We start from the raw sequence: 15,225 nt of genomic DNA on the forward strand, positions 1-15,225 counted from the left end.
TTATCCTCCTCCATGCCCTCCTCGTCTTCTCATCTGTCATTCCTCCTCTTCCTCATCTCCTTCAGTGCCCTTCACCTCTGGTTTCAATCCGCCGCCATCTCTCTCCACTGTCACTGACTTAAACATTGTTGTTCTCTGGGTATGAAAGCAGCCCTCCCTGAAATGGATTCAGTTTGGATCTGTCTGTTTGCAGTAATAGGGCATCAGCTCAGGCTAAATAAAGCCTGCTAAATGGCCGGACACGTCTGAGCAGCCACGACCAAGATTTGATTGAGATGGAAAGGTGGAGGTGGGGTTAGGGCCTCCCTGGGGTTCAGTGAGGAATAAAAACAGAGGAGGGAGACAGGGAGGACAGAAGGATGCTTTACACTGCAGTCAAGTAAAATAAATCCATCTCAAATCATATTTGTCCTCTCTCATATTGTTATTCTCATACCAATCTGAATCTTACAATGTGCACTTTCACTTATTAGGAACACCAAAACAAATTTAAATTTAAACAGCCAATCAAAGACGTTGGAGTTATGAGAACATCATCACATGAAACATTCAGAGAAGTAGAAGTATATCGTTTCATAGCTGCATCTGTGTATGCGTGAGCAGTTTGGTTTCACCACTGCAATGAAAGCAGAGCAAATGAATGCTCTTTTTTTTATTTATCAATATTTTACCAACTGAGCATTGCAACAAGAAAACAGCTTCAATTTTCTTTATCAGGTTCATATATAGAGGCCAAAATAAAATTGGATTACTTGATTGCTCTCATTTTAAGCTGACAGGAAGAACAAGAAATTGGATCTTTTGTGTATTGTTTTCTCAGGAAAATGCAAAAGACAAACTCGTTCCCCTCGTGATTTACAGTGAGAACATCAAAATATGATGTAGAGTTTGTGAAATTTTACTTTTACAACCCATAGTTAATGCTCATTCAACCTAAATCATCTCAACCATGCTAAGTTTAGGAGATGATGAAGGTTTGGTTAAAATATGGGCTACCAAGGTGTGAAGAATCTCGACCATGATGCTTCTAGTAATAAGCAGATGATTTAGGTGGTGGAAGGGACATGGATCACCGGCCCGACTTGTGCTAGTCCTGAGTGTCATTGTGAGTGTCTCATCGACTTATCCACCCTGACCTCCCCCTAATGTAGATCCACTACTGACACTGTTGCTCATCTAACAGTGGGTTGTAATGAGCTGCATTTAAGCTAATTTGTTTGTTAATTACATGAAGACAGTATCTCATTAGCAATGTGCATCAAGTGCCCTGTGTTTGCATTTTTCCAACACAGGACACACTCGTGTACCTGCAGTCTTTTGAACATGGGCTTCATTAGACCCAAGCCCCCCTCTGTCCCTCAGGTAAAATATTAAAACCTCTCTCTTCTGAAACAGCACACTAAAACCAAAATATGCCTCCTAAATCTTTATGTATTTGATCTCTAATAGAAACATTTAATTGATTGTTTCACAAAGAGATTGTATATTGAGAAAAAGACACTCAATGACTCTCTAAAGTGGTGGTGGTGGTGCTGCTGCAGAGAGATCCTGGAAAGCCTTTACTGTCATGACATGAGTGAAGGACAGTGCACTCAGAGGCTTCAGAGAGGAGAGGTCAGGTGATGGTGTGGGTAGAGGGGGTGGGTTACTACAGGCAAGAGCACAAGACAAATTGATGAAAAGCCACAGAGTGAAAGACGAGAAAGAAAAAGGGGGAAGGGAAAGAAGAACATGTGTTTGGTGAGGATGAAGGGGTTAGGGCGGGGTCCGTGCATAATTACATTTTCTGTTCTGAGCAGTATTGGGAATCAATAATGTAATTCATAGAAAAGCCATAGAACTGTCTCCCATTGGCATTCGCAGACATGAGCCATGCCTACATCCCCAGGAATTAAAACAAGAGGAGGGGGGGTGGCAGCTGTGTGTGTCATTGAAACTAAGACGTACCCTTTGTTCATCCTGAGCCATTAAATCTTTCCCACAATGCCTCTCAAATAGCTGGAGACTTTTAGGTTCCGTTAGGATGTGATTGATGTCTGCTTTCAGGTTTGGCTGGTGTTCACAGGCAGACGATCACACGCGCGCACGCACACGCACACGCACACCCCCCCCACTTTAGGGATCACATAAACTTCCGGTCGTGTAGTATCAGAAAATGCGAGCACGTGTGAACACTTAACAACATTTGTCAAACAGTGAGAGACGGGCGTGCACACGCTGTCAGTAGTACGCAGCTTCTTGTTACGCTTGACGTAGTTTGTGCACATCATTTCGCGTGCGTGTGGGCTTACAAAAATGTTCAATTATCTTCATGCGTGCGTTAGTTAAAAAAAGGCATTGTGTGATTACCGGCGTGCAGCATTCATCACGTGAACTTGCGCACGAACGGGGGACCATTGTCAATGGGGAAACTACATTACATGTCAGGCGGTGCTTTGCTGCATCAAAACACCCTCCCCCACCCCCCACCACCGCACACACCACACACACACACACACTTACTTACTTTTGTGTTCACATAATCACAGCCATGGTTCCAACTTCCTGATGGTGCCACAGTGGATTTATGGTGGTCTCAGGTGACAGTCACCATGGAAACATTACTTGTGGCTATAAAATGTCAGATTCAAGTTCGCTCTTTGGTGCAGTCCAACAAAACCGGCCTTTGAATGAATGGATGAATGGCGGCACAGCTAAAAGTCGCTGACTTTTATGAATGACTGGATGAACTTGAGGCTTATCAAAGTTTTGTCTGTTCAGTCCTAGTTACCCAACCCCCACCCCTCGCTGCTACTGCCTGTGTGTGGATGAAGAGATGAGGGAGTGGGCCTGGCTGGATAACATCCTCATGTACACAAGCTCGGTCAGTTTGCAGCCTTCTTTTGGCATGGACCACATGCACTCTACTGGTACACTGTACAATCAGTGCTGCCTCTGCTCACACAGCAGCAGTTACAACAAAAGGTACAAACACAAGTCCCACTAGTGACAGAGCCTGAAGATCTGAGATCTGAGAACCACTGGTTTATTGACTAATGTTAGCTGAGCCTTAACTACTGTGACATCTGCTGCTGTTCTCACAAACAGCCAAGTCTGTGCTACTGTGGCCAGCTGAAATGTTTTTGGTTGTCTGCACTGCATGGACTTTCTGTCCCATCATGCAACACATCACATTTTAAAGATGGACAGATGTGTAATGGATTTACAGATGTAGAACAAGACCTCTGTCTTTGATACGTGTCTGAAATCACATTTCAATGTTCACTTAAAGTCGATGTATTAATTTCCAGCTCCGTGTTTTTATTGCAACTCTCCACTAGAGCACGACTCACAGTTCAAATGAAATCCTTATTTACCTCTAACTGCCTGTTTTACCCCTCAGTTGAGCCCTGACTGAAACAAGCAGCATTAGCTCAGGCTTCTATAAAAGCCCGCTCTCTCTCCAGAGTCGGTGTCAGTGATCCAGCTCCATTTTACTGGTGTCAAGGCTCTGAAGGTAAACTGTAAACCTGAGCAACTAGTAACTAAAGATAACAGCTCAAATCCATGGCCACGCTTAAAGCAGATATCATCGGCACGGCCGTTTCGGCTAATGCTGTGTTCAAGGCAGGCTTTTGAAACCGTAAGTTACAGCTTCAAGTCACAACTACGACTTGGTAGCGTTCCAGGTAACCCGTAGCTCGTGTTTTTACCGTCCTGTTGTCTGTGAAAGTTCCCTATAACGGCCACTCGTAACTTCCGACCCGTGAACTCGTACCAGATCGAACTGGTATGACTTCACAGGAAGGAAAAACACAAAGTACGAGTTTCCTTGAACGCACCATGAGTTAGCAGCCCCCGCCCTTGTCAGGCATCAATTGGTCCTCGTGCTACGTCACCACATTCACGCGCATCCCTTGGCTGCACACACAGCCCTTCATGCCGTTCTCTCTCCTCATTGGATAACACTTGTATCCCACAAGGAAAATTTTCTCCTCGGGTTACAGCAGAGCAGAGTGACGGAGAGACTCGTGTTTAGGCTGAAATACTTCATGTAAGTGATTGCTGACGGAAAATAGGACTATTTAGGACTTATATTAACAAAAACATTCCACTGATATCTGCTTTAATATGAACATGAGGTATGTGACAGAAAATAAGGAAAAGCACAGGAGCTCCCCCTTTAAACCAGTGACTGAATGAACAGGTGAGTTAGTTCAGGCACATTTTACATTTAAATGAACCCTGTACATTAAAAGTCAGGTGAAAATTTGGTCTTTGACCCGTTTCCCAGTTAATTTCTGTAAATGGAGCCTCCTCCGTTTTCAGACGTGGGTCATCACAGCGCTGAAACAACTCGCTCTCCAACACGACACGTAGCAGCTTAAAGTTTGACCTTTTGTTCAGTTCTGGCACCACAGCAGAAACAAAGTCCAATGAGTCCAGAAGTGGTGATGTTAAAGTGTGTGTCGGTGTCAGTGTGTTCACCACCCACACACTGTGTTGTTCCTGTAAATACTGAGATGTAACAGAGAAGCAGCAGTTTGGCTCTGGGCTCCAGCAGCTGCCTGGTGCTCACCAGTCAGGTTAGGAGCTTCCTCTCACATTCACACCAGCAGACACTCGGCTGTCACATCTTATATGTGGAGTGAGGGGACTGAGTGTCACAGAACTGACTCTAAATATTAAAGGTCTGTGGCTCTCAGTTTTACAGGTTTCTGACCTTGATGAACTCCTGTTGAAAACACAGTTTAACTCTCGGTTGAAATATCACAGTAAAGACACTTCAGAGAAATTTTAACAAAGTAAAAAGTCTGAAGTCTTTGGTCCACACCAAGAGTATAGCTGCCCAGTAAGGTCAGAAAATCAAATAACACTTTTGAAAGTCACCAGAGTCTGTGTGGAGGAATTTGAACTGGTAAAACTGAGGATGAGCTCTGGTTTTGTCATATTAGTTGTGGGCTTGTTGATTTTTTCTCATTGTGTGTCCACGGTTTTCAGACAGCAGCACACAGGCCAATTTCACAGATAGATTTCAGACTCGTCCAGTGCGCCCAGTCTTAATGTTTCTCTTTATCTTTGTAGTTGCAGTAGTAGTTGTTTAGCTAGGCTAGCGCCGCCTACTGGTTCCGGCAAATTTCATTTGCCTCAACAATGTAGTCAGGACACTAGCAATGCGTTTCGGTTTGCTCCGTCCGCCAGCGGACGGACCAATCAGCGAACAGACGGGTAAGTGAAGGCGATGACGTTGAACTCAAGCGCTCAAGATTAACCTATGAGCTTAACCGGTGTATAGCACACGTGACCACCAAGCAGCAGCGATTAGTTGAAGCAAATGTAAGCAACCGCCTCCTGGAAGCAAACCAATCCCTATGGCTTGTGTTCAGACGCTATATGAAATGTAATGAAATAAGCGGCTGATGCATCAGGCTAGTAGTTGTTCACAGTAACAAAGAAATAATAATTTTAAGCCTATAGGCCCTTACACACCGGGAACGTGACAAATAAGAGACACAAAATCAATACTGGCATATACAATACTTTTGCATGCAGCAAAATAAATCAATCAAGTACACAATTGTATTTGTTAAACTTGCAACTGAGCTTAAATAAATACACAGTAACATTATCATGCAAGTCAACAATTTAGACTTTGTTTCTGTGCCCTTTTTATGCATGAATAATTTATTAGCATGGTGGCAATTGCCCTGTTTTGTGGTTTGAAAGAGGTGCCATACTCCATTGAGGTGGCTGCAGGGTGATCAGGAGTGTTCTCCCACCTCTTTGACAGCCTCCTCCCTTTGTGTGTGCTCCAAATTTTGTGTGAGTATACAGTAAAATAAATAATAATAAAAAAAAAAACAATAATAAAAGAGAAACATAACTATTGCTCTTGGACTTTTCATGTACTCTGGTTAAGGCTCGTCAGGCATGCTTTGAATGGAAAGTTAAAGGTGGCCTTGAGCAGGTCTTAAGGAAACTTAAGTATTTTTTTTTCTTTTAGCATGTTTTTTTTTGCCTTTTTGCGCTATGAAAGATCTTTAAAAGGCCAAAATCACAGGGCACCGTGGAGCCAGTGGGAGAGAAGCTGTCAGAAATACTGTCCTCCACTTGAAAGAGGCCAAGCGTTCCATCTCTGCCTTTTCTGTGGTGGGGATCAAGAGGGTCTCTGAGCCTGTGAGGAGGCGATTTAAAGTTTCACACATTTGAGCGTTCCACTCCCAAATGAAATGCATGAGAAATGCTGCTGTACTGTAATGTGCCTGACTGTGAGAGGGGGCTGTATGTTTTTTGAACGGTGTGAACCTCATAACTTTTACTATTCTGCCAAAGATCATTCTCTTTGATACTAATGAAATTGTTTTGTGTAGCCTAATGAAAGCCAAGCGCTTGAAGCTTCGCCATAAGAAGCCTTTTTTTTTTTATTATGTATTAAAAGGATTTGATGTGGTTACGTTCAGTTCCAGCTTTTATTCCATGAACTTATTTGACAAATCAGTTTTATCTCTCTGCTGACCACATCTCCTCAGGGCAGGCACGACCGCAAATGAAACTGCTTGAACAATTGTAGGAGATTTAAGGAGCAACAAAACTAGACAATGAAAATGCCCCAAAGCAAAGATGCATCAAAACACAATGATATGTAGAGACTGACAGTAGAATGGTAAGAATAGACAGACTGCATGCTGCACCTATAAGATTATGTCAATAAAGAAAACATTGTACCAATGTTTGTGTTTTAATGTTTTTTGTCTGAGGACACTGTCTAACCTTTCAGGGCTCCAGGGCACACAGTTCCTGTTTAAGCCTCTGTTGACACCAGTGTCCACCATCTGCCATCTGGGAATTGTGCATGCACCATTTGACCAATTTCCCAGTTCTTAAAGCTATGCCACCTGCATTTCACCCCTATGAAGCTGCGAGTGCAATTTGCACACATTAGTGCGATTTAGCGCATTTGTTTATTACCGTTACAGTGAGACCTGTCCATGTGCCCGTGCGTCTGTGTGTGTAAGTGCGTCTGTGTGCACCAGCGTGCAAGAGAGTGGCAGGCTGCCACAGACTCATTAATTAATGGGAAACACTGTATGCGCTGGTTGATAAGTTTCGTTTTTACCGTGCACCAAAAAAAAAATCTATTTGTGGCACTTTGTCTTGATTCTGTGGCGCTGCGCCACACATTGTCTGTGGTATGAAAACTGGAAATATGGGCCAGTGTTTCCCATACACAGACCAATGTGCCTACATTTAGCTACTGTAAATTAGATTATTCACACTATCAGTATTGTACAAGACTAAACACTTCTTTAGGATCACTTAGAACAATCTTTGGTTCACTTGAAACCTTGAGAGGCAAATTCATTTTTGTTTCAATGTTTTTTTTCCACTTGCCTCTTAGGGTTGTTTTCATAAATACTAAAAGGGAAAAAAAAGTTGTTAAAACAACCATACCTCTCAGGGCTTCAGTAGCCTCTCTGTTTGGGAGGCAGTGAAGTTCCATGGCGCAGCAAGTCTTTTGTCTTTGTTTTTGACCTTTTTTCCTGCTACGCATGTTATTATGGCGCAGCTGGCTTGGTAAAGCAGCTGAGGACACAGTTGGCTGTCATCCTGCCCAGTAAATATCCAGCCAGGGCTCAAAGTGCTGCTGCAAGTCTGCTGCTGTTCATGCTGACCCTCCTGTCCCCATGTTCTTCTTCCTTGCAGCACTGACAGGAAGCCAGGCTGAGTCCCGAGCCCCTGTCCACGCTGTACTCGGAGCCACAGCCGGTGATGGTGGTATTCGACTTCGCAGAGCTGCCGCCGAGGAGACCTATTGGGCCTACTCAGGTATGTGTGTGTGTGTTTTGTGTACTTTTTCTCTGTGTCTCTCCACTGAGGAAACTGAGTTGTGTGCAGAACATTTAGAAATCTTGAAATTCTTCAATAACAGCAAAAAGTTGGAAAAGGACAAGCAAACAGACTTATCCCGAGAAATTATTTTTCCATTTTCAGATTTGTCTATTGTCAGGTTCCCTGTACGATACTGAAACAGATAATAGCTGAAAGGTCTATGATTAGATGCTTAATAGGTAGCATGTTGTGACTGTTCTGACTCTGAACACTCCCACAAGTTTGTGAGCCACTGAATGCGCACCACACCAAACAGACACTGGATTAGGCAGCAGATGTATGTAGCACAGCATCACCTATTTTAGGAATGTCTTGAAGCAGCAGAGGATTTTTGTGTCTTTCTTCATTTATTCAAAAAGAGGCATGTTTCAGGTGTGTCGCTTCAAAACCTTATCACAAGAAAAGAAACCAAAGAGGAAAACATACAGAAATCTGAAAACTGCATAAAGAGGGCACATTTCAGTGACAGGACTGTCATCAGTTCTGTAAACGTAGAAGCAATACCAGTAATTACATACATTGAATATGATAATCCAACTCACCATAGGCCCACACACTGTCATGTGCCTCTAAAAGGAGACTTAATCATTGAGACCAGAAAGTAAGTCACACAGGAATTCAAATGTGATGGAGTTCATAATTCAAGAGATAAATATACTTGATGTTTGCCAGCGTTAAGCACTGCAGTGATATGAAAAGATGGCAATAAGGAAATAAGGATGATATACAGTACTGTGTGCAGACCAACATGATCTTCACATGTGAAGTTATTGAATGTCCTGATTTGTGATATTCATTTGTCCAAACGTGAGAGAAAACGAGGCGGCTATAGCTTTAAGATGAGAGACATGAGTTTAACTGTAAAATCAGCTTCCTCCATGTTTGCCTATTACAGGATGCACATTTACAAATAATTAATTTCATCAGTGCAACAGACAAATTTCATCATCACCACTCTGGAGCTCTAACTTTCTCTTTCTGTCAGAAGTATTTGCATCTCTTGCAGATTTTGTTTGATCTCTTATGCTAAAACCATTGTGATGCACTTCACATTCACATTAAAGATCTCTCCACTATGGTTGAAGAGCTCAACTGTGCAATTTAAGAAAACACGCAGACAGACAAAAAAACAAGCAAATTAGGAATGATAACAACAATTGAAGAGCTTCCACAAAATATAAAAAAATGTGATGCATCCACCTGGTGCACAGTTGTTCAGTGCCTTCATACTATCATGCACACAACATTGTTTTCTCTTGCATATGAAACTACACACATACACATGTATTCACTGTATGCCTGCATAATAGTCTTTGTAACTTCTGATAATAGTACATAGTATATGCACCTATGGTATGCTGCATGAGGAAAAGAGAATCATATTTGAAACAGAATAATGGCATATGTAAGAGAAATAAATTGTATATTTGAATGCATATAATTGTGAATGCAGCCACATTATAGTGACTGTATGATGAATAATATGGGATTTGTGTAAGAAGAGCAGTTTGAGTGTGGCAGAGTCTGAATGTGATTGTAGTTGAACAGGAGATAGAGGTGGGATTCCATGGACGTGGCCGGCTGTCTCAGATATGACACATGGCTGTCGGCCACTTGAACAATATCATTAACTCCCCAACTGTAGTTTTCTGACAGCCATGCACAGCCGTCTCTCATAACATCATTGTATTCATGTGGAAATACTGAATACTCCTATATAACTATTTCTTATATTGTACATCTTACATTGTACTGTGTCTGAAATGCTCAGAGCTGTTGAAGGCCCACCTCCCTGCGCTGGCTGATGGTGACCAATCGGAGCACAGTGGGCCTGCTGCAACAGTACCTGACCATGTCTTGATTACCTCACATGCAGTGGTCAACAAATATTTGACCCTGTTCAGACCCGGTATTAACCTGTGTCTTCAGCGATCTCATCACAGCGCTCAGCTCCAGGTCTGTCTGTGTACACCTGCTGATGCATGCGTACATGCAGTATGATTCACCAGCTGTGATTGGATCTCACATCCTGCTTTAAAATGCAGAGAAAGTTGAATGTGGTGTTGCTTTTAACTGATCTGATAGGTGGGCGGAGTGTCAATGAGTTTGTGCGTGTGAGCGAGAGAGAAAGAGAGAAGTCGGAGGTCAGAGACACAGAAAGCAGGGCATGGATTGAGTTAATGGGCTACTGCAGCTCTTATGTTTTTTTTCTTTGCGTTGCGGAGGCGTGTCGAGCTCTCAGCGGGTGGCAAGGTCACGGTCCAGGTTGCAGGTAGGTGGCACAGAGGAATATATTTGCGTAAATATTTCCAGGAAGTAAGATGAGACCCCCAATGAAGCGTTTCATGAGAGCATGAGGAAAGTGGTGTTTGTGCTAATAAATGAGTCACTTTGACATCTCGTGAACTCTCTTTCTTGCATCTCTGTCGACCATATACATGCACAGAGTTCAATATATCATGCTACTGTATAAGAGAGGGAGAACCCAAAAGCGTGTCTGCCTTAACAGCACGGTGCTATTTTGATATTTAGATATTAACTTTGCAAAATGACTTTTTGAACCTTATTAGCACATTCTCAGTGCTAGTTAAGTTAGTTATCTCAAAGTTATTCAGAAAGATCCTGTGTTCCAGGGGGTTCATGGTTAGCTATTAGAGATTTTAGTAATTGGAGGGGCTTCAGCGGCACAGTGTAGGGGCTAGTTGTGTGATTTAGAACATGCTGTGTGTGGGTGTGTGTTTTTAGAGTGAAAGCAATTATGTGCCACTGTCAGTGCAATATGTTTGCCTTCCTCTTTCTTTCTCTGCGTCTGTTTTCCTTCCTCTCGCAGCCACTCTCCTCCTCATCTCTCCTTGGTGCTCCTCTGGCCCGGAGGCATCTCCAGGCCTTTTTTTTTATTTTACCAGTGCTTCAGAAGAGGGAAAAAAAAAAAGCCACTTCCGCTGTCCCTTTGGAGCCTTTAGTTTTTCAGAGCGGCAGCATTAATCTTTCACCATGCAAGCAACGCGAGCCTCAGGCCACAAATGATCTTTTAGTTTATTTATTTCAATATTTCCGCTCGCTTGTCTAACCCTAATTGGTTGCCCGTTGTGCCTGCAAGAGCGCAGGAGCATGTGGGTAAAAACAGAGCCAGTGACAGTTTCACTTAACGTTGCCGCTGCTGATGATAAGATCTACCGATGCTCCCCTGCTGTCCCCATGCTTGTGTTTGGTCGCAGCTCTTACATAAGATGCTGATGCAACGGTGGGCAGGATCCAGGCAAGAGAGGAAAACAATCGAGAGGCAGCGGGCCAAAAGACTGGTGGTTATTTTATTTTTATGTCAAAGTAGGAACCACAGAGACTTAAAGGAAAGTTCTTTCAGCCTGTGATTTACTGACTAATCTTGTATAAGTTTAGCAGGGAACTTTTCCCATTACTGTCATTTTACAGTAGAGACTGTGGACCTGAACCATTATTGTATTGCAGAAAGTTTTATCTCAGCTCAAAATTCATTCAACCTGTGGCAAACATGTGTTGTTGGGCTCCTATTGACCCCTAATTGTTTACACCCAGAAAGTGGTGGGTGATTTCGCCAGATGATCAGTCCCCTGGGTGGAATCAAGGTTCAAGGTTCAAGGTTCAAGGTATCTTTATTTGTGTCGGAAGGGAAATTTGTTTTGCGCCCATGTGCCTCTCGGTTGCATATCAACAAATTTCTTATCCAGGGATACATCAATTACATTATCCGCACACGACATACAGGACACACAAGACATAATACATAAAATCAGTCCGGTGAGTCATCTCACTCTCTGATTTTATTGTGAAATTTGTATTGTGAAGTTGTGATTCATATCCTTCCACTGCTTTGACACTTCTTTTGGATTTTTGTCTGCTTGTTGATCCCTGACACATGTCCAAACTGTGTGACGACCAATCTCACCTTTTACTCTGTTCATATAGAGTATTTGTTTGAGCATTCCTATATTTCTTAATGAGTGGTCTATGGAAGTGTTTGGATTTGAATGTTAAGTCCGACCCGTCCTGCTCCAGGTTGTCTTGTCCATTGGGAGGGACCTTGGGCTGCAACACTGACAACAGTTGTTGTCCTGGAGAACTGGTTCTTGTGTAGCTAACACCAAACTCGTTGAGGCTGTAAAGCAGCCTCAGTGGAGTGGAACAATAAGTGCTAAACAAAAATGTCCATGTTTGCATGTTCTCCCTTCACCATAGTGGCTTCCTCCCACAGTCCAGCGATATGCACACTTGATTTGATAAATTACCCATACTGTAGGTGAGAATGTGAGGATGTGGGCATTGGTGGCCCACCATAACCTTTCGTGGATAATAGCCGATGGATGTTAATACTGAAATCAAAGCAATTTTACAAAGCACAACTTAATAACAAATGAGCACAAAAATAAATTGCATGTGAAGCTGCCATATAGACATTTTGGGGATCAGGCTAGGAGTGCATTAAGAGCCAAAAGGAAACCATCTGTCATGCCCACCCAGCTCTCAACATGCATCCTTGTGTTGTGTTTGCTGTGTCAGCTAACGCTAATGCTTTCTAGAGACCTTTAACAGAAAGAGCAAAGTAAATTCAGGGTCCGACGTTAAGGTTTTTTCGTACTTGCCCTGTCGGGCAAGTACTTTTCAAATCTACTTGCCCCATCTAAATTCTTACTTGCCCTGCCTAGGTTTTTTTTTCTGGTTGTGTGGTGCATACTTTCGCTCATGACTTATATCTTACTAAAATCCTTCCTGTTGACTATACACAACACTTCTTTCTTCAGAAAGCAGTATTTATTATTATCTATAATTGCATTTAAATGGCAATCATTGCAGACATGTAAAATTAACTGCTATTTCACATTATTTGACCAGTAGCAGTTGCACCCTCCATGCCCTATCTGAACAGGTGAGCCACCTGTTTAATGCCCGATCACAGTTGAAATCTTGAACTGAAGGGCCTTTTAATGGCTAAAAACATTAACCTGGACAACATTTTAACAGATAGCTGGCTCCTCCAGTCAGATTTTATTCTTTTCATTGCATTCACATGCTGCAGTGGACAATTTAGCTTCAGTATTAATGCAGTATCTAAAAAATATATATATATTAGAAAAGACCAATTTAAAAAATAATTTTTAATATGAAAATGTTCATGTCCATCTATATGCTCTCAATACTTGGTTAGGGCCATTTGACTTGAACTACTGGAAATAGCCTAGACTTTTCCATGTTACTCTAGTTTATTGAGTTGCCCCTGTAAAACTCAAGGATGTGGGACATTGAAACAACAGTGACAGGCAAACAGCCAATCATGTGTGTCAAACTCAATTTAGTTCAGGGGTAACAAACAGCACAATTTGATCTCAAGTAGGCCTAACCAGTAAAACAATAGCATGATAGCCTATACATATATTTTAAAATTTTTATTTTTCCTCTGTTTTAGTACATTATTAAGATGTTTACAGTTAATGAACTATCCTTTTACAAAACATATTATGAACCACCTGAAATTTCTTGATAAAAATATGTGCAATTTAAAATTTTCACACTTGCTGAGGGCCGGATTGGACCCACTGTTGGGCCGGTTTTGGCCCGCGGGCCGCATGTTTCACACCCCTGGTTGAAGCGCCGTCTCCACGTGTGTTTATTGACAACAGGATAGGACACGTTAGCTCGTCGGTATGGTAACTAAACGGTAACGGGTGACTGTTGCGTGCGTCTGCCCCGAGTCTGAAACAGCGGCGGCGTTAATGAAGCAGCGTCAGGCCGCTCACCGTCAGTGAAATGCTCGGTGAAATCGCCGATTAAATACGGCGAGCCGCGAGCAACGTATAGCCTATCTCACCTGGTAGAGCACCCGCTGCAGCGACCCAGCTCGATCCCACCTGACAGTGCCTTTGCTCCGCGTCAACCCCCCCTCTCACTCTCTCCCTCTCCCCCCGTCTCTCCAGCTGTCCTTTCAAAATAAATGCATAAAAAGTCCGAAAATACAAAATAATAAAATCTGAGTCGGTGCTTGCCCGACCGGGCAAGTCCGCGCAGGTTCTACCTGCCCGCCGGTAATTTTTACTTGCCCCGGGCAATCGGGCAACCGTTATTGTCGAACCCTGAAATTCCAGTGTATTTTAGTTGTTACTAAATGCACTGTGCTGTTGGACTCCACAAGTACAGCGGGTTCCCGATTCTCACACACACACACACACGCACACACTCCCTCTTGCTCTCTCTTCTCCGATTCTTTACTCCAAAGTTTCCTAAACTTCCGTCTGTCCTAATTAGCTTGCTCTAATCGTGTCCTCCAGAGGTCTGACAAACTCCAATCAGGACCTCAGCGGGCTATGGCTGTTCTGCCCTCTGCCTGATCAGAATGGCAGATTAACACAGTACTGCCAAATCAAGTGTTATCTGAGCAGAGACAAAGAGACAGAGTAAGACTCACTGTCTCCCTCTCACTGCAGGATCGCAGTTCATCTGTAATGTACTTCATGTGTGCCCTCCTTCAAGAAGGGAAATTATTATATGAAAACATATGAAAATATCAACTGTGAATGTTTTGTAAAATAGTGATGTATGACACAGAGTGGTAATCCATGATGATTAATACAGTCATTTTATCCAAGGTCACCTCTATTGAAGGCTACAGCAAAATAAGAGACAAGACCATTAGATTATGCTTTGCGAGAATATTGAGTGTGAAACTAGTGAAATATTCAGCAGGTGAAATCCAAACTATATTGTAGATCAATTAATCAACTATGGGCTGATGCTTTAACTCTTTGTAATGAGGCCTCATGGATCTTTTTATATTTGGAGCAAGAAATACTGTGGTTTTCCTTCCATCTGTTTTTGAGAATGGCCTTTTTCCCCCTCTTCTTTGTTCCTTCAGTGTCGGTTGTTCAGGAGGTTTTCACCTACCTGTAGAAACACTGTGAAGCAATTTTACATTTATAGTCGGTGATTCACAGACACTTTAAAGTGTCCAGAGACGTCAGTAAACGGTTTGGGACTGAGTTAACATTTGTTTTGACTTTGAGTTTGTTCTGAATTAACAATTTTGATTGTTTTCTTAATAACGTATGAGCCAGATGTTCTGCAGGGTTTTACTAGTAGCAGAATAATTCACAGAGGTGTCTGCCTCTCCATAACAGACCAGGTGATTTAAACTGGTAAACAAAAACAAAACAAGGCTAAAAAATGTCAGGAAACCACAACACTGACATGTGAAATTAAAAAGTGTCACCATGGTTAAAATCTAAAAAATATTGTAAAAAGTTACATAAGGTTGGTTACTATAGATCAACATTTGATCATGTGATGAGTAAATCAGTCAGTATCTAAAACTAATTATACTAATTACTT

General features: G+C 42.4%; 1 protein-coding gene across 1 annotated transcript in view; it reads left to right on the forward strand.

The window, feature by feature from the left end:
- LOC146987410 (receptor-type tyrosine-protein phosphatase gamma-like) overlaps window positions 1-15,225 on the forward strand; it is a 421,581-nt gene that overhangs the window by 92,021 nt on the left and 314,335 nt on the right. The window contains exon 2 of the mRNA XM_085776580.1: window positions 7,684-7,806. Within this exon, the coding sequence (XP_085632706.1) occupies window positions 7,684-7,806 (123 nt within the window). The remainder of the gene's footprint in view (window positions 1-7,683; window positions 7,807-15,225) is intronic.

This window comes from Trachurus japonicus, chromosome 5 (genome assembly GCF_045865225.1).
Source record: "Trachurus japonicus isolate A0001 chromosome 5, Traja_1.0".
NCBI lineage: Eukaryota > Metazoa > Chordata > Actinopteri > Carangiformes > Carangidae > Trachurus > Trachurus japonicus.